This window comes from Schistocerca serialis, chromosome 7 (assembly GCF_023864345.2).
Source record: "Schistocerca serialis cubense isolate TAMUIC-IGC-003099 chromosome 7, iqSchSeri2.2, whole genome shotgun sequence".
NCBI classification, from domain to species: domain Eukaryota; kingdom Metazoa; phylum Arthropoda; class Insecta; order Orthoptera; family Acrididae; genus Schistocerca; species Schistocerca serialis.
Genome location: NC_064644.1, coordinates 89,324,040 through 89,347,653, shown reverse-complemented (window position 1 = coordinate 89,347,653; position 23,614 = coordinate 89,324,040). Strand labels below are relative to the sequence as shown.

Genomic DNA, 23,614 nt, shown 5'->3' with positions numbered 1-23,614 from the left:
AAAAATAATACATCAACAACTTGCCATACAACATAAACTAATAAAACAACACGTTCCCACATACAAGTATGCACCACAAAATGTACTAGAGAATGATGAATACATATTATACTGGAACAGAACAATTATAACAGATAAAACAACACCACATAACAAACCTGACATCATACTCACCAATAAAAAGATGAAATTCACACAACTAATCGAAATATCCATACCCAATACAACAAATATACAGAAGATAACAGGAGAAAAAATTGAAAAATACATCCAACTGGCTGAGGAAGTCAAGGACATGAGCCATCAGGATAAAGTTGACATTATACCAATTATACTATCAACTACAGGAGTCATACCACACAATATCCACCAGTACATCAACGCAATACAGCTACATCCAAACTTATATATACAACTACAGAAATCTGTAATTATTGATACATGTTCAATTACCCGAAAGTTGCTAAATGCAATGTAACATGTACTGTACAGTTAAAAGGAAGTCACGCTTGATTAAGGCCCGCGTCACTCTCCATTTTTGACCAGACATAACGTCTGAGAAAAGAAAGAATAATAATAATAATAAAGAATCAAGATTAAGAAAATATAAAAGCACAAAATTCACTTTTATTAAATGAGTCAGAGTGGCAAAAACAGGTAACTTCCGATGTTAAAAGACGATGACGCCGTCAAAATTTCCTTCTCAAGAATCATTGACGTGAGGTAATGTCAGGTGAAAGTTTGTTGATGGTCTGTGTGAATTGCACCATTTTAAATGCAGTTTAGAACGTTCTAACGTGACGTGACGTGACGGCGAGTGTGAAGTGGTCGTTATGACGTAACATTTCAAAAAAGTCTGTTTACTAAATCCAAGCGAATAAATCGGTAATTACATGCAAGGGATTTGAAATACCAAATAAATACATTTACTTTTCTCATTCATTCTAAAAGCTTATGTTTTCATAAACGGCTACAGGCTTGCTAGCATCGACAATTCTAAATCGAATAAAACCAAGGATGTTAAATTCTTCATATTTCAACTCTGACATACGTCCCAATGTTGTCTTCTACTACTATGAAGTTCATTGGATTGTTGTTATTTTTGTAGGCGGTAATGTTTGTAGGCTGTTGACGTATGACAAAGGGTAATTAGGCACAATCATAAGTTACATGTTTAGTACTCCAGAAAAACTAGCGAAAAGAACTGGCAAAAAAGATGCTAATAGACAGGAATATTTAGGACAACTGGTGAACGAATTCCGAACCACCAAATCGAAAGGTATTATATTTTCCTGCAAACTTAGCATATTGCCCCATTTTTGTTCATTGAAATGACTTTAACCAACACCAGTGACTTCAACATTGTGACTAGTAAAGTGTCTTCTCTAAATCATGTAGAAAATACGTTGAGAACTCTCACTAAAATGGTTAAAACATTTTTTTGAATCAAGTGTATTCCGTGTTCCATAAGTCTCATCATGAACTAGAGCATTCAAGTCACGTAGAACGAGTTGTGCTTTCTTAGGTGGAGGCAGGCACTGTGTTGAAGAATTTCCGATACACACAAAATGCATATATGCAAATACTTAACAACCAACAGGACTGGGAAAGCCAATAAGCCAGACATTGTTTTTGCTGACATGAAAAAGACTGACTCTGTTGTGTTGTACCTGTTAGAATCGTTCGGTTTAAGCATGGTCGAAGGGGGGTAGCTACCTGATGGATTGGGGTTGGCATTGTGGTCCACAGGATGCTGGAATTGCAGGCCAGTCAGTCCAAATGTCACTGGTCAGCAAAATGATGAAAATACTAATAGCTGTCTGTGTACATCTGCACAGTGTGGAACACAACACAATGGCTTAAAGAATCTAAGCAGTTTTAAGTTCTCAAACTTAAACATACATCATTAGTGGAACTTAACGTTCCGCACTGAAACCCGTACAATGCCAACTTTTTTCCTCCTGATGACACCATCATCAGGTAGACTGCACCAGAGTATGGATTGGCAATCAACACACACACATTAGGTCTTAAGAATTCATGTAGCTCCTTTGTTGCTTTCAGTGTGAGCCCTGTAGGTATCATTCCACTGTTGATAACATCAGCCTACTGGAGGGGACTATACAACAGGCTTTCCTGTACAACAATTAACATGGCAGTATTTGATGGCGTAATAATATCTTCCTCTTCCCCTCCTCTGTTGTTTTAGATACCCAGTTGGGCATGTGCTACTACATCATTTTATACAAAAGTATGTCCATCCAACATTTTAACTGTGACCCTAGTTTTACTATGTATTATGTATATAGTGAAGAGTCCTGTCAAGTGCTGTTTCTTTGTGGAAATTTTTAGTTCATTTTCCAGTCTTGCAGCAAGTCCAATCTTGCTGCAAATGACAATGAGAAGGCAGCAGGGATGTACACTAAAAACTGGTTTTAAGTGTGTGTTAGTTTTAACTGTTTCCTTCATACTTTGTCTTCCAAAATTATATTTGGGGGTCACCATTTTAGAGAATCGATGAGGTATGTAAGCCCCACTTTTGTGTAGAAGCTTGCTGTGCTGCAGACCCGGTATCGTAAGAGGACTACGTATACCTGCTGTTCTATAAAGCTTTGGTGCAGTCCCAGGTGAGTATTAGTGTTTTACACCAAGGGTGGAGTAAATCATCTAGAAGTTTTTATGTGGAAAAGAATGCACTCCAAATGTGATTTTAAACTTTGTTTCAAAATTGTGGTGTCCATAAAAAAATTCTATACATTTGAATCAATACAGGGAGACTAACTTGGCTGCTAAACCTTTTTCAACAAACATGTCTTTAGGATGCACTTACCAGATGTTTACAGTGAACCGTGCTGAGTTGTATGTGATTCTGAAGGCATTGGAGCAGATGATTTGAGACTAAGTGAAGATATTACACGTCCTCTCCAGTTCTTTATGCTTCAATGGGAGGATGATAGACAGTGGGTGAGGAGCAAAAAGCTGTTTATTGTGAAACCAACTGTCTGTGTCATACTTCCGTGTGGTCGTAGGGATGAAATGAAGGCTCATTCAACCTTCTCCTTACATGTGCCTTTTACCTCCAGTGGAGGAGCCCACTCATTTTTGGTGCCTGTGATTATAAATTTTGAGGAATCATATTTAGGACAATTTATATTCTAACAAGATAGCCACTATGAATTTATGGAAAGGATAGTTTCTACTTGCCAAGTAGTGGAGATGCCGAGTCATAGATAACCACAACAAAAAGACTGTCGGAAAGTGAGCTGTTGGCCAACAGTGTGCGCGCGCACACACACACACACACACACACACTCACTCACTCACTCTCTCTCTCTCTCTCTCTCTCTCTCTCTCTCTCTCTCTCTAACGACTCACAAACACACACATCACCACAGCCTGGCAGATGGAGCCAGACTGCAAGCACACACACACACACACACACACACACACACACACACACACACACACTCTCTCTCTCTCTCTCTCTCTCTCTCTCTCTCTCTCTAACGACTCACAAACACACACATCACCACAGCCTGGCAGATGGAGCCAGACTGCAAGCAGTGGCACATGATGGAGAGGCAGCTGGGTGGGGGTGTAGGTAGCTGGGAAAGAGAGGGGGAGGGATAGCAGGGTAGGGTTGGGGGCGGTAAAGTGCTGTTAGCGGGAGTGTGCAGGGACGAGGTGGAAAATAGAGCAGCCAAGTGCAGTTGGGAGGTTAGACGGAGGAGGGAGAGTAGCGGAAAATAAGTATAAAGACTGAGTATGTTGGTGGAATAGAGGACTGGGGCTAGATGGGCAAGGACAATGACTAACGAAGGCTGAGTCCAGGAGGGTTAGAGGAATGTAGGCTATATTGCGGGAGAGTTCCCACGTGCACAGTTCGGTGAATCTGGTATTGGTCGGAAGAATCCAGATGACACAGGCAGTGAAGCAGTCACTGAAATGGACATCATGTTGGGCTGCGTGCTCAGCAACAGGGTGATCCAGCAGTTACTTGGCCATTCATGTGGACAGACAGCATGCTGGTTGTCATGTCCACATAGAATGCAGCTCAGTGGTTGCAGCTTAGCTTGTAGATCACATGCCTAGTTTCACAGGTAGCCCTGCCTAAACTCGTAATTTGGTCCTCAAGTCAGCTTAGTTGGCCAATGTTTTTCTTTTTTTACATTTTTGAATGTTTTTTTTCCCACGATTTCTGCTGATTTTCTACCTTTTGTGTAATTATTATAAACTTCTTTGTGATTGACTTCATCATTTTGGCTATACATCAACTCGTGTTGGGCATTATGTCCATGCTGTAGACCACCCATAACCCAAAGCCTTAGGGTGACAAGGGTAGCACATGGTAATGTGGGTCCACAGGTTGCAAAGCAAAGAACAATTTATTAGTAAACAAACAAACAGTTCACAATTTTGACATAAAACAGAAAATAATATCGACTCATGGTAGAATGATCGTGTCTCACCGTAGACGATAGGGTCACCCACTGTTGTCGAGCTCTGTGTACTGGGTCAGTGTCCAGTCAATGTCCTTGATGGTTGTCCGGCATGATCAGGTGCAGGTTGGTCAGTCTCTTGGTTGGAGTCCTGGGCTGCAGTCGATTGCCACCCAGTCAGTGATCTGGGAGGGGCTGATGACTGATGTGGAAGATGCTACTGAAAGATGAGCCACAGGGAGTAGCCAGCATTGAGCCTTGAGCATGAGTGAGTGCTGTCAATTAGTGGTCATTCAGTATCTTAAGTAACCCAGCAGCAGGATTTCCATGCAGGGTCCTGTAACAAGAGGATGAAATGTAGTACCGTGTGCAGCTGCATGCACTGCTGGTGGGCGATACTGGTGCCTCTCTTGGAGTCCGCTGGAGTCTCTCACATGTACATAGATCGGCGTGTTGCTGTTTTCATCTGGCATATACACAGCGCAGCATGTTGCTGTTGACATCTACCTTGGTTTGTAAGCACATGATGTACATGACCAGACTTGAAATTGCCGCGTCTCCCTGGCTTCGGTGGAGGACACCCTGGGGTATGGCAATCCACCAGCTGTGGATGTGTTGTGTGGTGGTATTTGGGCAGGTGAGTGGCCAGATAATACCTCCCCCCTTTAAACGAGATGGTGGAGCCATCACGTGGAGATGGGAGGAGAGGACAGGACAGTAGAGTGGAGAAGAGGCAATTGGCGGAAAGTGCAGTGCAAATGCCAAAAAGCGAAGAATTGGCATGAGCACGCAGGGAGCCCAAAGACTAGAGAAGAGATCTGTGGCACAGGAGCACGAGAGAGAAGTAGCTGTCGGAGACTGTGGTGTCCATGATGCACGAAGAAGAAATGGATTGGAAAGTGTGAGGAAAAGGCACTGAATTGGAACCTGCGAAGAAAAGGCAGTGAAGAAAGTGGAATACCTGTGCGTGAAGAAGACAAGTGCATGAATGAGGCGTGCAAGGAAAACAGAAGACATGCTCAAAAAGTTGACATTGGACTGGAGAAAAGGATCAGGAATTCCACGCAGAGAAATGTGGGTCTAGGCACTAGTAGGCAGACAGTAGTAAGTGCAGAAGGCTGTGAAGTGGATGCAGAAGCACCCAAAAGGATGCTATGGCAAGGCTGGTGCCCAGTGTAGCTTCATGGCGAGGGTGTAGCAGGTGCCCAACGTGGTACTATGTGAAGAGGACCAGCCATGGCTGTGGAATCGTGGTGTATGGACAGGAGGACGGAAGCTGCATCAGGCTAGCGGTCAAAGGGAATAGCGATTGGGCAGTGGGTGAAGCCAGGTGTGGTGATGAGTGGGTAGGAAAGTCTGACAGATACCTTGTCACCAGCATACAGTGAAAATGCAAATGTGGAGCCACTCTTGAGAGGAGGGCTGACCCCAAACCAGCAAGACCAGTAGTAGTCAGGCCTTGTGGCAAAACTTCCAAGATTGGAGAACAGGAGGTGCAAGGAAGGCCACATGAGGCGACTATAATGAAAGATGTATGCAGCCAGCACCAGGCATATTCCCACATAAGGTGAAATGCGAACTGTGGAGGGTCCTGTTGGAGAAAGCAAGAGCATGAGATAGGTGTGGCACACACCCAGAAGGGAAGACGTGTGGTAGAGGAAGGAACATGCTGAGAATAGTCAAAGGATCAGTGACTAGCTGAAAGGAAGGCAGAACAAATGACGACATCTCAGGATGTGACATGCCTGCGTCAGCAGAATTGAAAGAGAGCAGAGTGACAAAGAGCGGGAATCCACAGAGTGGGTTGGTGCCAAAGGCGCAGAGATGATAGGAGGGTGTCTGATGGGAAGAAGGGCATCGAATGGATCAACAGTGTGTGAGCTGGTGGCATGCTAACCAGTGGTGAGGAGGGTGCCGGTAGTGCTGTAATCACAATGGGCACCAAAGCTGGTGGCAGGGGCACCAGCAGCACTGGAACCGGAGGAGATACCTGGGCAGACAGAGAGTGAAGTGATGTTGTGGTAGTAGGTGGCACAGGTTCCAAAGTAGGAGGCACAGAAACTGATGGACCCACTTCACAGGAACTGGTGGGGCCCATGCCGCAGAAGCCGATTCGTAGGTGGCTTCAGCTGGGGAAAGAGGCAGAGCCTGAAGAATCAAGAAAGTCAGAGAGGGTGGTGTAGCCAAAGGCTGTGTCAGAACTGGAGAGGGCAGCAGAGACTGAAGAAACGGCACTGGAGGTGGTGGTGCAACGAACAGAGAAGCCATAGGCAGCCAGGAGAGAAACAGTGGGAAGTGCAGAGACATGGAGGAGATAGTCCAGTGCAGCAGGGAAGATATTCCACAAATCCAAGGCAGTGACTAACTCTGTAGAAAGTGTAGTCCTGAATAGGGGTATGGCAGGACGGGCTAGGTGCCATTGAAGACATTCAGAGGTGCACAGTAAGTGCCGTGAATGATTAAGAAGCTGTGCTGTTTGGCCATTGTCACTGAACATTGCTGAGTCAACTGTACAGTGTTCTAGGTTAAACGGTACAACTGCTGTTGATTTCCAGTGAAGAGATGCATTCACTGTGGGGCTGAACAGTCCTCTTCATCATTCTTGCATCTTGGCTTTTATGAGGAGATAGGGATGGCATGTAAAAATGTTGGTCCATAGATTGCAGTGAAAGGAATACTTTATTAGTAATCACATAAATGAACTGTTCATTGTTCTGACGTGAAACAGGAAATAATATCCACTTCTGGTAAAATGATTATGTCTCTCACTGTAGATAATAAAGTCTTTAATTTTTATCCAGATTAATGTGCTAGGTCAGTGTCCAGCTTGGCTAGTACCTTGGTTGGAGTCTTGGGCTGCGCTGGATTGATGTCCTTTGGTGATCTGGGCGACACTGAAGACTGCTCTAGATGATGCTACTGACAGATAAGCCACAGGTAGCAGCTGGCACTGACCTGGAGCATAAGCGAGTGCTGTCGTCTAGCGCATGTGCAGTGTCTTAAGTATCTAGCAGAACGACATTCGGGCAGTGTTATGTGACATGCGGAGTTATGCCACATGGCGTGTGGATGAAATGTAGTGCCATATTCGCCATGCTGTATTTGTCTGCACGCACATCTGGCAGGTGATGCAGGTGTCTCTCATGGAGCCCACAGGAGTCTGGCATGTATTCAGAATGGTATGTTGCTGTTGTTTTTTGGCATGTACGCAGAGTGATTTTGTACAATGAGAATTGGAATTTCTGCATGTTTCTGGCTTTGGCCATGGATGTGCTCTGTAGTGACGATGGCCAGATACTACACAAATGATAACAACAATCAATTTTTTTAATATGATCTTTGATATCTCCAGCCAGCAATGAAGGAGTTAATGTGATATTTCTGCATATACTTAAAAAAAGTATCTCATGTGTTGCTTGATGCAGATTTGGTACATTTAAAGTATTGATTGTGTGGTTGCAATTTTTTCCAGAGGCTAAAGAGCAGGTGCTTGCTAATTTAGCAAATTTTGCATATGATCCAATAAATTATGAATACTTGCGCCACCTGAAAGTGATTGATCTTTTCCTTGATCAGCTTTCAGAAGCCAATAGCATCCTTTTGGAACTTGCTCTGGGAGGTCTTTGCAACTTAGCTTTAGGTGAGTAAATAAAAATGTTTTTTCTTGGTAATAATTAAGTGGAGTACCATGACTCACCAGTAAGATGAATTTTTATATATAGGATAGGTATGTGAAAAGTAGAGATGACATGTAGATGTACCTTCCTCTCTGCTCCAACAGATTCAAAGCCCAGATAACATTAGTGCTCTGTGTTTTTGTAAGCATCTCTCAGCTTTGTGTCATACAGAGAGAGGCCAGCCCTGCGGCCTATAGATTTTGATGAACTTGAGCTTGCTATTGGGAGCCACTCGAATAACTCCTGTGAAAGGTTTCTGGATCACTTTGTGTTAATTTCAAATAAATAAATCTCCTTGATCATGATGGAGAGTCATTGTTGGATCAAATGCAATAGGACATTAAAAATAAATAATTTATATATAGTAGGCCTGCAAACTAATAGTTTCTAAAAAGTTGAAGGGTTAGTGTTTTGATGCGCTGTTATTGATGTAACTGTGGTGGCAGTCGTGTGGTACAAGGACTACGTTCAAATCACAGTCAGCTTCCATTTGTGTGAGTAAGTCAGGTGGCGGCCCCTCTTACACAATGCTTTCATAAACATTGTACATGTCTGAATTAATTACCAATAGAAATGTCTTCATAAATGTAAACAAAGTTTGCTTTTCTTTGCATCCTGGGCTGGAAATATATGCCTGCAGGGAAATGGTTTGTATCCAGTGCGCTTGGTGCAGAAAAATTTTCAGTTTTCCTACTTTTGTTATGAAAACCAAAGAGTAGAAAATATTCCAAGAAATGTGATTCAAAGAAGCACTCACGGAAGTTGACTGTGATCTAGGGTGTCCATTCGTCCCGTTTTTCCCAGGACAGTCCCGATTTTTACCAAAATGTCCCGCTGTCCCGAAAATTTTTGTTATGATTCCGCTTGGCTAGAGTATTTTACACTGCTGGTTGTTTGACTTGCTATTAACTGCGCAATTATTTACGCTAGGAAGCATGTGATGACTTTCAGCATACTCCAAACATGTACCGAACTGTCAGAAATCGCAAGTAATTTTAAATGCACTATAGGTTACGAATAACAATGAAGATTCTTCTCTTCTAAATCGATCCACTGAAACTGTCGTTTCGGTCCAAAGATACTCTACACCACTGATACTTGCTCTCTGGCTTTCGTCACCACACTGTTAATGTTTTGCACTGTGCAATCACTGTTTCATTATGCCAAAACAAAAGTGTAATTTTAACAGCAATATAAAAAGCGAGTTTGCTTTTATCACTGGTAGTGGAGAAACTGTAGGATGTACGTTGTGCAGATTAAAATTTGCTATTGGTCATGGTGGAAGGTCTGACATTGTGATTCACATTAAGACAAAGAAACATCGCATGAGTAATCAAACAAAAAGAGCAAATAAATACGTGAGTGACTACTATGTAAACTTAAAATCAGTAACAGAAATGGATAAGCAGTTGGCAGCACAAGAAGTTACGTTTGCATACCATAGTGCAATAAATAACCATAGCTTTGTAAGTCAATGGACTGTACTACAGCAGTTGTTAAAAAAACTTTTCAATCCTAAATTCACATGTTGACACACAAAATGTAATGCAATCATTTCAAATGTTATTGCACTGTGTGCAGCTCAGCAGGTTTTAAATGAACTGAAAAGTGCTCGATTCATTTCTGTAATGATTGATACATCGAATCATCTGGATTTGAAGTTGGTTCCTCTCCTTATCAGGTATTTTTACCCTGAAAATGGCATCACGGTGAAAGTGCTCGAATTGGTTAATTCAGCTGGAGAAACTTCAGATTTACTTCAGAATTATGTGCTGGAGGTTTTAAAGAAATATGATCTTGAGGGAAAGGTGATTGCAGTTTCTGCAGACAACACCAATTTTGGTGGTAAGCAGAGGAAAGGAAAAAACAATTTCTTCTATAAACTGCAACAGAACACAGTGAATAATATAGTAGATGTTGGCTGTCAAGCACGTGGTGCACAATTCCTTACAAACTGGCTCAGATTGCCTACCCATCGACTGCCTATTAATTGTAAACAAAATCTACCAGCATTTCCACATATATACAGGTAGGGTTGAATCACTGAAGTCGTTCTGTAAGTTTACTGAAACTGAATTCAAAACTGTACCTGGGCTCAGCAAGACAAGGTTGCTATCTCTGCTACCAGCACTGGAAAGAATTGTAGAGATATTTCCTGCTTTGAAATCATATTTCATTTCCCTTGATAAGTGTCCTGTTGTTCTTAAACAATTCTTTGATAACCCTGTGTCTATTGTTCTTCTACATTTTCTTGTTAGCCAGCTAAAACCTTACTCCGCAACAATTAAATGTATTGAGAAACAAGAAATCACAATAGTGGAAGTTTATCAAGAAATAAACAAATTATTAGGCAAATTACAATGTAGAAAATCTGAAAGATTTCTCACATCCTTTGTACACGAGACTCTAAGAAAGCTGGAAGAAGAGGGTGAAATTACTGTAGAACAATTTCATATTTATGCTGACATCTTCTATGACTCTTGCATTGAGTATATTAGAGAATGATGATTACCAGTTCTCAAACCTTTTAAAGCATTTGACTGGGTTAATACTGAAAAGGAGCAGCTACAGTGGAAGGATATTCAGGACTGTTGTGTTTTTGTTAAAAGTATTGTACCAAATTTTCCTGTTGATGAAGACGAACTGTTCGATGAATTTTCATGTGCACAAAACTTCATAGAAAGTGAAGGAGGAGACAAAGAAAGTGTTAGTGCAACAAGGTGTAAAATATTTGCTTATTTCAAAAGTAAGAACATTAACTTGAAAAACATGATTCATTTGGTGGAGTTTTGTCTGGAAATTCCTGGGTCAAATGCTGCTGTGGAACGTGCGTTTTCGTTAGTGAACTCTTTGTGGTCAAAAAAAAGAATGAAAGTTGAAACAGTGAGGGCCTTGCTCATTGTCAAAACACACTTTAATGGTGTATCGTGTACTGACTTTTATGATACAATTTCAAACGAAAATGCACTTCTTGATAAAGTACATAAAAGTGAAAAGTACGGTGGTAGTGTGGCAAGATAATTGTAAAAAGTGATTTGGGATCATTTGAGTGCAGGTTGTAAAGGTAAATTTAGTCAATACAATATTTATGTCCCTTTTTCTTCCCCCCCCCCCCCCCCCTTTTCTTCGTTGTCCTAGGTTTTTCTCACATTTATTTCAAATGTCCCCTTTTTCAATGAAAAAGGAATGGACACCCTACTGTGATCTAACACGGGCTTTATACTGGCCACCTCAGTTAGCAGACTTTCCTCCTTAGTGTCTCTGGTTTCAGGTTCCGCTGGATAGGTCAGGAGTCCACTACACCCAGCAGTTGGCTACATGGGTAGCAGGGGCTGTGTGGCATGGACTGGGCGGTTTTTTAGGTTAGATGGCTTCGGGCAAGTGCCTCAAAGGGTGAGGGGCAAAGTCAGGACATGCGGGGACCAAGTGGCAATTGGTATTGTAATTGTAAACTGTCGAAGCTGTGTTGGTAAAGTACCGGAACTTCAAGCACTGATAGAAAGCACCGAAGCTGAAATCGTTATAGGTACGGAAAGCTGGCTGAAGCCAGAGATAAATTCTGCCGAAATATTTACAAAGGCACAGACGGTGTTTAGAAAGGATAGATTGCATGGAACTGGTGGTGGCGTGTTTGTCGCTGTTAGTGGTAGTTTATCCTGTAGTGAAATAGAAGTGGATACTTCCTGTGAATTATTATGGGTGGAGGCTATACTCAACAACCAAGCTAGGTTAATAATTGGCTCCTTTTACCGACCTCCTGACTCAGCAGCATTAGTGACAGAACAACTGAGAGAAAATCTGGAATACATTTCACATAAATTTCCTCAGCATGTTATAGTCTTAGGTGGAGATTTCAATTTACCAGATATAGACTGGGACACTCAGATGTTTAGGACGGGTGGTAGGGACAGAGAACCGACTCGTGTAGATAACATCTTGGACCTACTGATAACAAACAGACCCCAACTTTTGACTCTGTAAGTGCAGAACAGGGAATCAGTGATCATAAGGTCATTGCAGCATCCCTGAAAATGGAAGTAAATAGAAATACAAAAAAAGGGAGGAAGGTTTATCTGTTTAGCAAGAGTAATAGGAGGCAGATTTCAGACTACCTAACAGATCAAAACAAAATTTTCTGTTCCGACACTGACAATGTTGAGTGTTTATGGAAAAAGTTCAAGGCAATCGTATAATGCGTTTTAGACAGGTACGTGCCAAGTAAAACTGTGAGGGACGGGAAAAACCCACCGTGGTTCAACAACAAAGTTAGGAAACTACTGCGAAAGCAAAGAGGACAAACAGAAGCTAAACAATGTCAAAGTTAGCGTAAGGAGGGCTATGCATGAAGCATTCAGTGAATTCGAAAGTAAAATTCTATGTACCAACTTGACAGAAAATCCTAGGAAGTTCTGGCCTTACGTTAAATCAGTAAGTGGCTCGAAACAGCATATCCAGACACTCTGGGTTGATGATGGCATTGAAACAGGGAAATACTTTTTCCAAAGCTGTTTCACAGAGGAAGACTGCACTGCAGTTCCTTCTCTAAATCCTCGCACGAACAAAAAAATGGCTGACATCGAAATAAGTGTCCAAGGAATAGAAAAGCAACTGAAAACACTCAACAGAGAAAAGTCCACTGGATCTGACGGGATACCAATTCGATTCTACACAGAGTACGCGAAAGAACTTGTCCCCCTTCTAACAGCCGTGTACCGCAAGTCTCTAGAGGAACGGAAGGTTCCAAATGATTGGAAAAGAGCACAGGTAGCCCCAGTTTTCAAGAAGGGTCGTCGAGCAGATGCATAAAACTATAGGCCTATATCTCTGACATTGATCTGTTGTAGAATTTTAGAACATGTTTTTTGCTCGCGTATCATGTCGTTTCTGGAAACCCAGAATCTACTCTGTAGGAATCAACATGGATTCCGGAAACAGCGATCGTGTGAGACCCAACTCACTTTATTTGTTCATGAGACCCAGAAAATATTAGATACAGGCAACCAGGTAGATGCCATTTTCCTTGACTTCCAGAAGGTGTTCGATACAGTTCCGCACTGTCGCCTGATAAACAAAGTAAGAGCCTACGGAATATCAGACCAGCTGTGTGGCTGGATTGAAGAGTTTTTAGCAAACAGAACACAGCATGTTGTTCTCAATGGAGAGACGTCTACAGACGTTAAAGTAACCTCTGGGATACCTCAGGGGAGTGTTATGGGACCATTGCTTTTCACAATATATTTAAATGACCTATTAGATAGTGTCGGAAGTTCCATGTGGCTTTTCACGGATGATGCTGTAGTATACAGAGAAGTTGCAGCGAAATGCAGGAAGATCTGCAGCGGATAGGCACTTGGTGCAGGGAGTGGCAACTGACCCTTAACGTAGACAAATGTAATGTATTGCGAATACATAGAAAGAAGGATCCCTTATTGTATGATTATATGATAGCGGAACAAACACTGGTAGCAGTTACTTCTGTGAAATATCTGAGAGTATGCGTACGGAACGATTTGAAGTGGAATGATCATATAAAATTAATTGTTGGTAAGGCGGGGGCCAGGTTGAGATTCATTGGGAGAATCCTTAGAAAATGTAGCCCATCAACAAAGGAGGTGGCTTACAAAACACTCATTCGGCCTATACTTGAGTATTGCTGATCAGTGTGGGATCCGTACCAGGTCAGGTTGACAGAGGAGATAGAGAAGATCCAAAGAAGAGTGGCGCGTTTCATCACAGGGTTATTTGGTAAGCGTGATAACGTTACGGAGATGTTTAGCAAACTCAAGTGGCAGACTCTTCAAGAGAGGCGCTCTGCATCGCGGTGTAGCTTGCTGTCCAGGTTTCGAGAGGGTGCGTTTCTGGATGAGGTATCAAATATATTGCTTTCCCCTACTTATACCTCCCGAGGAGATCGCGAATATAAAATTAGAGAGATTCGAGCGTGCATGGAGGCTTTCCGGCAGTCATTCTTTCCGCAAGCCATACGCGACTGGAACAGAAAAGGGAGGTAATGACAGTGGCACATAAAGTGCCCTCCACCACACACTGTTGGGTGGCTTGTGGAGTTTAAATGTAGATGTAGATGCAGAACCAATGAAAATCACTGATTCTTCAATTTCTAGCAACTGGCCTCAACTTTATTAGAAATGGTAGTTTCGTACTGAACAGTAAACCCCCAAGTCCTTAAGAATCAAACTCCCATGTATAAAAAAGCTTCAAACATCTGATTGCTTTACAAATGATTTAATGTGTTAAATATTTGATTTAAGCATGTAAGCAAGAAAAAGTTTGAAATTATGCTTAAAGTTTGTTTGAAGTCACTGATTGGTCTCATTATGAAATGCTCGATGAATATAGTCTCGGCAATTTGCTCTCCATTTTTAGCCAAAGCTAGTTTTTCACACATCTCAATGTTTGTGATGTCATATCTCCTGAACTGTTTGTTGTACAATGATATAATGTTGCAGGTACATTCAGTGGTATATGTGGATACTGTCTGTGAACAGTTTTGTGAATATAGTTGGTAGTAATGAAGTAATAAATTAAAACATCATATCTGTTGCTAACTTTTTACTGCATGTACAGCTAAAATGTAGTAAGCAATAAACTTATCCTTTCATCATTTTGTGGGGGTTCAATGAGGAAAAAGTTTCATAAAGGTGTAACATTATGTGTAAAGTTTGTTGGAAGTTGCTAAATGCTATCTTTCTCAAATGCTGGATGAATCAAGTCTGGGTATTTGCATGCCATCAGTTAATGCTACCCCAAGACAAACACACAGCTTTGTAACTAGTAATTGTCTTATTGTAGGAACTTTTAACATAAGATTACACCTCTTAGTGAGTAGATTATGATAGCATTTTAAATTTTTAAATTTGGTCAATGATTACGCAAAATACTGAAATTCAAATTTTTTGCCCCTTTGAAGTTATTAGGCAGGCAACCTGCAACTACTATGGGTCCCTGGATAGTTGTTCAGCAATATAGTTAGCCCTAAAGCAGTATAATGAAGCTCCTTGAAATCGGTGAAGAACAGAGTCTGGCCTCTCTTAGCTAAACATGGCCAAAATATGTCCTCTATGATTATTTAAATTTGATCCAAAACTTCTGATCATCATACGTGTGTTCATATTGAGAAATTACTCATTATTATTAAAATTATCATTGCAATCACTTTGGTGTATAAATTTTTAGATGATGAGAATCGGGATTATATTTTGCATAATAATGGAGTCCATATCATCAGCTCCTGCCTGTCATCCCCCAGGGAGGAAACTGTCATAGCAGCCATAACAACTTTAATCTTCTTGGTAACACCAGAATCAAAACTAGGTAATGTATGATGATAGTGATTATGATGAGCTACTGTAATATACTTTATGCTGAAGGCAGTCAATATTTTTTATACTGTACTGTTCTTTTCAGTTGTAGCAACACCAGAAGTGGTTTCTTGCATATCACAGCTGTGCTCAAGTCCCAATCCAAGAATTACAAATTTAGCCAAAATATTTATTGAAGACTATGTCAGCGAGCGCAGTCAGCTAGAAGAAACAGTCGAAAATAGTCCGAGCAGTTGAAATCAAAAAAATTATGTGGGAGACATTTTTCGTTTGCAACAAAACTGTACTCAAGTACAGAAGTGTAGTGCACAAAATGCTTTTCAGTGATTTACTGAGAGAAACTCCTACACAACACAATTGTATGTATTCCAGTGAAGTGAAAAATATCGAGAAACTAAGTTCTGCAGGGAAGATGACAAAGCTGGAAGTAGGAAATGAAGCATCCGTGAGAAGAACCATAACAGTTGAAAATTTAGATAAATTTGGCAGTCTTATTGGGGATTACAACACAGTGCATAGTGGGGTGAGACCAATTGTCCATGGTGCATTTCTGAATGGCCTTGTTTCTGGTGTTATAGGGACAAAACTACCTGGTCCAGGGTCCATTGTAGTCCAAGAGCTTTTAAGGTTTCCTAATTCATGCCATGCAGGAGATACTGTAAATGTTACTGTTAGAATTACAGAAGTTAGAAAGCTTGTATCTTGCTCATTCTCGTGTGTCTGTGAATCTGACAACAAGGTAGTTATGGAAGGCACTGCAAAGCTAATAATAAAGAGTTAAAAGTAGTAAAATGTGTTTCTTTTAAGTAAAATATATAATGTAACCTTAAATCTATCGCTGAGTTTGTAAGAGGTTGCCCTGAATTTATGACAACTTATCATTTAGTTCTAGGTCTACTGAAATATATTTTGATTGCACATTCATTTACTGGAAATTACTTCAATTAAAATGATTTCAATCATCTTTCTTTTTAACTAGTTTATATAGGTTACTTAGAAGGGCACTTCGGCAATAGCTTCTTCATAGATGCAACGTACTGCCAACTTCCTTCTTAATGTTACGCAACAGATTTCTCAATATTTTTAGTAAATAAAAGAAAATAAATTGTTTGTAACAGTATGCATATTACATCATGCATTTTAATCACATATTCCCTGTTTATAAGAAAAATATTTTAAAATGGCAGTAATAGACATCATCCAGAATGTACAGTTCATTTTGCGATGAACCCCCAGGGGGTCCACAATTCTTTTGTGGATACAAGCATGGCGAGGATGGGACCCCGAGCTAGTGCAGCTCTCTTTCCTTTCTGGGCTGCATACCTTCCCTTTCCACATCCCTCCCTGTTCCTGATCCTGCCCCTTCCCTTCCCCTTATCCCTCTCTTTGGGAGTATGTTTTGTGCCTACAGTTGCAGACAGATGCTTGTGACTCTAAGACATGGTTACTCTTCTTTTCTCTCTATACTGGTAATTCTCTGTCCTCACTTTGTCCTTCTCTTTTTCCTTGATTCTTCTCTTTACCTTCTTCTCCACTGTGGTATTTGAGACCTCTTCTCTTCTTTCCTTTTCTTTGTTCCTCCCTTTCTCTTTCTTTCCTCCCTGTGCATGTCTGAAGGCTGACCCACGATTAGCCGGTGATGGGGTAAAGCGTAATTCCCCGCTCTGGGTAGACAAGTAGGACGCATACAGACCCCTGGTGCAGGCGAGCCCCAGGGAGGGGTGAATACCCAAGCTGGTACCTTCTGAACATGCCAATTGGTCCCTCCATCCGTTTCTTAGGAGATGTGACATAAGGTGTGGACAATCATCTAAGGCGGGAGTGCCCTCAGACAGGGCCCCCCACTAGGAAGGAGCGCGCCATTGGTCGTTTCTCGGTCTGACGAAGGTCAAGACTTCTCCACAGTCGACCCTTCCATTATTCAGAAAGTTGTCGACACAGTTGCAGGTCTTTTAAAGTCTTGTCCCTGGTTACAAAATGCCACCTTGTTAGGAACAGACAGTGCCCTTCAGGCACATAAATTGCTTCGAACTACACTGTACTTTAAATTCATCGCGGGGGGTGGTTTATATGAGGTCTCAATGGGTTATCCAATGAGGACATCCAAAATTACCTGTCTGACCAGGGTGTAACGGCCGTACATTGAGTCATGAAAATAGTTGACAAGGAACTGCTACCGACTCACACTCTCTTCTTGACGTTTGAAAGAGTTCAACTTCCATCGAACATTAAACAGGATATGAGCTCATTTCAGTTCGCCCTTACTTCCTCAACCCTATGTCTTGCTATCAGTGTCAGTGATTTAATCATACAAGCTAGTCATGTTCCAATATGGCCAAATGCGTTACATGTGGCAGGGATACCCATGAGGGTGATTGTCCCCCTCCATCCCCTTGTTGCATCAACTGTATGGGCAACCAAGCTGCTTCCTCTAGAGAGTGCCCTATTTTTACAGATGAATGAATTATTCAGGAGATCTGGGTGAAGGAAAAGGTATCCACTTTGCTGTTCGTAAGTTATTCACCAGTAGAAAGCCCTGTGCTCCCAGTGGGTAAATATAGCACTGTTTCTCGCTGCCTTGCTTGTCCTCGACCTACTAAGGAGATAGCCACTCAGACTTGTGACCTCACCTTTAGCACCACAGTCGTCAGATCGTCTCTTATTTGGACCTTTCAGTCAGTACTGTTCAATTAGCTCGGCGCTTTGAATGGTTCACTCTTGCTGATACACACTCAAGTGACCATTTTCCATGCGTCCTTCGATTACACCCACAACTGCCATCTATGCACCCAAGACGCTGGAAGTTTTCCCAAGCTGATTGGACACTTTCTCCTCTCTAGCAACATTTGATTACCGTCAATTTCCTATAATTGACAATCGGGTCGAGCACGTTACGGAAGTTATTCTATCAGCCACAGAATGTTTAACACCTCATACGTCCCCTTTGCCCCAGTGGAACAAGGCATGCCGTGACCCAATACGCAAGCAGAGATATGCTCTTCACTTTTTCTGCCACCATCCTACATTGGCCAATTGTATCCGCTATAAGCAGCTACGTGCGCAATGCCGTCGCATCATCTGCAATAGCAAGAAGGCAAGCTGGGACTTCTTTACCAGCTTCACTCCCCCATCTGTAGTATGGAGTTGGAATTCGACGGTTATCTGGCACATCTAGTTTCTTCCCGATCTTTGGGCTAACTGTCAGGCAAGATACCTTAGTGGACCCAGTCGCAATTTCTAACTCACAGGATCAACACTTTGCTGAGATTTTGACCTCTTCAAATTTTCCGCCAGTTATTCTCCCGAAGAATCGAGCAGCAGAAATGCGACCTCTTGCTGTCTCCTCCCAAAATCGCGAAAGCTATCATACTGTTTTTTCTATGCGGGAACTCCAACAAGGACTCTCTTCCACTCCGGGGCCAGATAGCCTCCATGTCCAAATGTTGCTGCATTTATCATATTTTAGTCTGTGTTACCTCCTTCACCTTTACAGTCGAATTTGGACCGACAGTAACTTTCTCAGACAATGTCGGGAAGCTATCGTCATTCCTGCTCCAAAACCTGGAAAGGAAAAACATCTCCACTCTAGCTATCACCCCATCTTTCTCACAAGTAGTATATGTAAGGTTTTGTAGTGTATGGTAAAATGCCATTTAAGCTGGTGGCTGGAGTCCTGAAACCTTTTAACACCTGCTCAATGTAGTTTCGGAAAGCTTCGTTCTGCAGTTGACCATCTTGTTGCTCTCTGCACTTGTAGCTTAAACAATTTTCTCAGGAAACGCCAAATGGTAGCTATATTTTTCGATCTGGAGGGGGCATGCAATACATGTTGGAGGACAGGCCTCCTCCACACACTGTTCTCTTGGGGCTTTGGACGTCGGCTGCCCCTTTTTCATTCAAGAATTTATGACTGCTCGCACATTTAAGGTGTTGATGAACACTACTCTCTCCTGTATTTTCTCCCAAGAAAACGGGATGCTCCATGCTAAGGGATATACTTTTTATCATTGCCATAAATCTAATTATGGATTGTCTCCTTGCCGGGCTCCTTCTTTTTCAGCAATTTTACGATCTACTACTGCTCTCAACAGACCAGCCTTCTTGAACAACGTCTTCAAGGATGTCTCGATTGCCTCCACTCATGGAGCATCAAAACTGGCTTCCAACTTTCTCCCAGTAAGGCCATCTGTGTAAATTCTTGGCACCGTAGAGAGTTTTATCTGCCTTCCCTATGTCTAGGCCCTGTTCGCAGACGTCGCCAAATTCTTGGGACTTATGTTTGACAGAAAACTGTGCTGGTCTTCCCATGTTTCATATCTTTCGACTTGCTGTCTGCGATCCCTCAACTTCCTCCGTGTTCTGAGTGTTACCTCCTGGGGAGCAGACCAAGTGGTCCTCCTCCGCCTATATCATGCCTTAGTGCACTCAAAATTGGACTGAGGAAGCATAGTTTATTCCTCTGCATGGCCATCTATTCTTTGGTGCCTAGAATCTGTCCACCACCGTGGATTACGTTTAGCATCTGGAGCTTTTTACACCAGCCTCGTGGAGAGCCTTTATGCTGAGACTGCTGTACCTCCACTGTCCAAGGTGGTGAGCTGCCCTTCTGAGTCATTACACTAGTCATCTGTCTTCCATGCCTGCTCATCCGACCCATGCCCTTTTTCTCAACGCCTCCTTGGATTTAAGGTACGCAGGCCACCATTCCTCTCTACCACCAGTGGGAGCCCCCTTTCGTCAACTGCTACATCCTCTTTCCTTCCAATTTTCTAAATTTTTCTTTACCAATAGTGTTACGGTGCCACCATGGTTTTGCCCCTGGACCTGCCTTCTCCATGACCTGTGGCAGTGTCCCAAGGATAGTACCCCCTCCTACAGTTTATTGTCGGGCATTTGGTTCTCTATGCACACAAATGGAGGATGCCACATTTATTTACACCAATGGCTCTAAGACCACGTTTGGTGTTGGGAGTCCCTATATTGTTGGCGACACCCCTATTAGATTTCAGCTTCCTGGCCAGTGTTTGGTTTTTACCATGGAGTTTTATGCTGTTCTCCAGGCTGACCAATACATCCGTCACTATAAGCAGATACAGTATATTACATGCTAGGATTCACTCAGCTCTCTTCTCAACCTCCAAGCTCTTTATTCCCCCCACCCTCTGGTCCACCGAATTCAGGACTGCCTCTACATGCTCCACTTGGGGGTATCTCTGTGGCATTCCTCTAGATCCCAGGGCATATTGGTATCTGCAGAAACAAGGCCGCTGATATAGCGGCAAAGGCTACAGCCTCTCTTTCTTGGCCCACTGTTCACGTGGTTCCCTTTGCCAATCTACAGAGCAATTTATGTCGTCTTGTTGCTCTTTTATGGCACACACGTGGTCTGCACTTCCTGAGAATAAATTACGGGATGTAAAAGTGATGATCCTCCCCCACTTTGTCCCCACTGCTCTCAACCATGGATGGAGAGACACCTTTTACTTCAATGCCCCTATTTTAATCCGCTACGCGCCCATTTACAGCTGTCGCCTGATATATCTTCCCTTTTATAAGATGACATGTGCTCCGTCAATCGTGTCCTTGAGTTTAGGGACCGATGACCAAGTAGTTATAAGATGACATGTGCTCCGTCAATCGTGTCCTTGAGTTTAGGGACCGATGACCAAGTAGTTTGGTCCCTTTCGCCCTCTTTTAAACCAACCAGCCAACCTTGAGTTTATCAGTGTCACTAACAAGGGAACCTCCCCATCACACACCCCTCAGATTTAGTTATATGTTGGCACAGTGGATAGGCCTTGAAAAACTGAACCCAGATCAATCGAGAAAACAGGAAGAAGTTGTGTGAAACTATGAAAAAATAAGCAAAATATACAAACTGAGTAGTGCATGTGCAAGATAGGCAACATCAAGGAGAGTGTGAGCTCAGCAGCGCCGTGGTCCCGTGGTTAGCGTGAGCAGCTGTGGAACGAGCGGTACTTGGTTCAAGTCTTCCCTCGAGTGAAAAGTTTAATTTTTTATTTTCAGTTTATGTGACAAACTCTTATGTTTTCATCACTTTTTTGGGAGTATTTACGACATCCTCAAGAAAACCTAAATCGGGCAAGGTAGAAGAATCTTTTTACCCACTCGCCAAGTGTGCAAGTTAGGTGGGTCGACAACATATTCTTGTCATGTGACGCACATGCCGTCACCAGTGTCGTATAGAATATATCAGACGTGTTTTCCTGTGGAGGAATAGGTTGACCTATGACCTTGCGATCAAATGTTTTCGGTTACCATTGGAGAGGCACGTCCTTTCGTCTACTAATCGCACGGTTTTGCGGTGCAGTCACAAAACACAAACACTAAACGTATTACAGTGAACAGAGACGTCAATGAACGAACGGACAGATCATAACTTTGCTAAAATAAAGAAAGTAAACTTTTCACTCGAGGGAAGACTTGAACCAAGGATCTCCCGTACCGCAGCTGCTCACGCTAATCACGGCACCACGGTGCTCCTGACCGCACACTGTCCTTGATGTTGCCTACCTTGCGCATGGACTACTCAGTTTGTATATTTTGCTTATTTTTTTCATAGTTCCACACAACTTCTTCCTGTTTTCTCGATTGATCTGTGTTCAGTTTTTCAAGGCCTATCCACTGTGCCAACTTATAACTAAATCTGAGGGGGATGCGATGGGGAGGTTCCCTTGTAAGATGACATCAGTCATTTGAATCTCTTTTTCGGGAAAACAAGCCCTCTTCAATAGCAGTTTTCTCGAATTTCCTTTCGTTTTTAGTTTCCCTCCTTCGAGAGTCTCACTCCCATTGCTGCTTGTTTAAAGTTCAGTTTTTTACCCTTCACTAAGCCACAGAATGGTCACTTATGACCATAGCAGTTTTGCGCCCTAAAACAATAATATATAAAAAAAAAATGCAATGCACTAGCTTTGAGTTCATGTGATATTGTGTCCTGGTTCTGATAGTGTGGTACACCCAGTCAGTGTGGCAATATGATATGATGTGAAGATAACACATCATGCGAAACTTGACCATTACTACCACAAAATTTGAAGTAATGTATAAAAAGAAAAAGAAAAAAATGTCTGAAAACAAGAGACTCATTTATCCTGCAAAAGGAGAGAAAGGTGGGGGTTGAGATAATGAGACTAATTAGAAGCTAATTGTAAAGGGTGGACAGGACAAGTAGAAAACAGTTTAATTTCCCTCGTGTCCATGCTGCTGCTCACTCATTGTCATTCTAGCTTTCCCATTCAGTGCAAGTTTGAATAAAGATTTTTGCTCGTCTGAATTAAAATTCACAATATCAAGCAATTGCAAAACAATGTAGTACTGACAAAGCTGACACTACCTGCCTATCCTAAGGAAAGTGCTTCAAAAAACTGTTTCACTCATATTAGAAAACATTCTTTTAAACTTCGTCCAGGCACGCCATTTTTTATAACACGAGTGGACACATGGCGTATTTTACATACACATATAGAGTAGCTTTCTTTGTTACCAAGGTAAACATAAATGAGCAAAATCACAGTTTAATATTAGTTTAATTAAACAATGATAAAATAAACTTACATTATACAAGCTAAAAAATTGTATAATTAAACAATAATAAAATAAACTTCCATTATATCACTCTGTTGCCATGTGTAAGTATTACCGCACAGTAAGGACTCACTTGAAGCGTTACACAGCATCAGACCCAGCTAACCGCTTGTTTAATTGATAATTATCTCGTAAACAACTGCCTCATTGTGGGTTTGTGTCACTAGCTTGGAATCTGGGTAATTTTCTTGCACTGATCCTGAATTTTTTCTCACCTACCTCATTGTGCATTGTATATTACTGCTGCTCACTTGGACATATGACAGCAAACTCAGCACTTTTCTACCTGAAGAAATGGGTACAGGCCCGCAATTGTAAAACAACAATGGGACGGTACAAGACAATGTTGTTTGTGGATGATGCCTTTTATACATGCTCAGGAGCCTCTTGAGAGTTAAAAGAAAAAGTAATACGTAGAATACAAATGGTTTTATGAGTAGCTACTCAACTTGATCTGTCGTACATAATCTGATACAATAATAATTAAATCGGATACAAAAAAAGAGTGGCTTGCTGTTCCTGGATCTGTCAAGTGCACTCGGCACAGTTT

The 23,614-nt window shown here is 41.9% G+C and overlaps 1 protein-coding gene across 1 annotated transcript; it reads left to right on the top strand.

The window, feature by feature from the left end:
- Window positions 1–1,079: 1,079 nt before the first annotated feature.
- LOC126412124 (uncharacterized) lies at window positions 1,080–16,248 on the top strand. Its single transcript, XM_050081564.1, is given in 5 exon segments — window positions 1,080–1,279; window positions 7,912–8,079; window positions 15,311–15,448; window positions 15,542–15,690; window positions 15,692–16,248. Coding segments are annotated over 5 exon segments (1,110 nt in total). The 5' UTR covers window positions 1,080–1,170; the 3' UTR covers window positions 16,238–16,248.
- The last annotated feature ends 7,366 nt before the right edge of the window (window positions 16,249–23,614 follow it).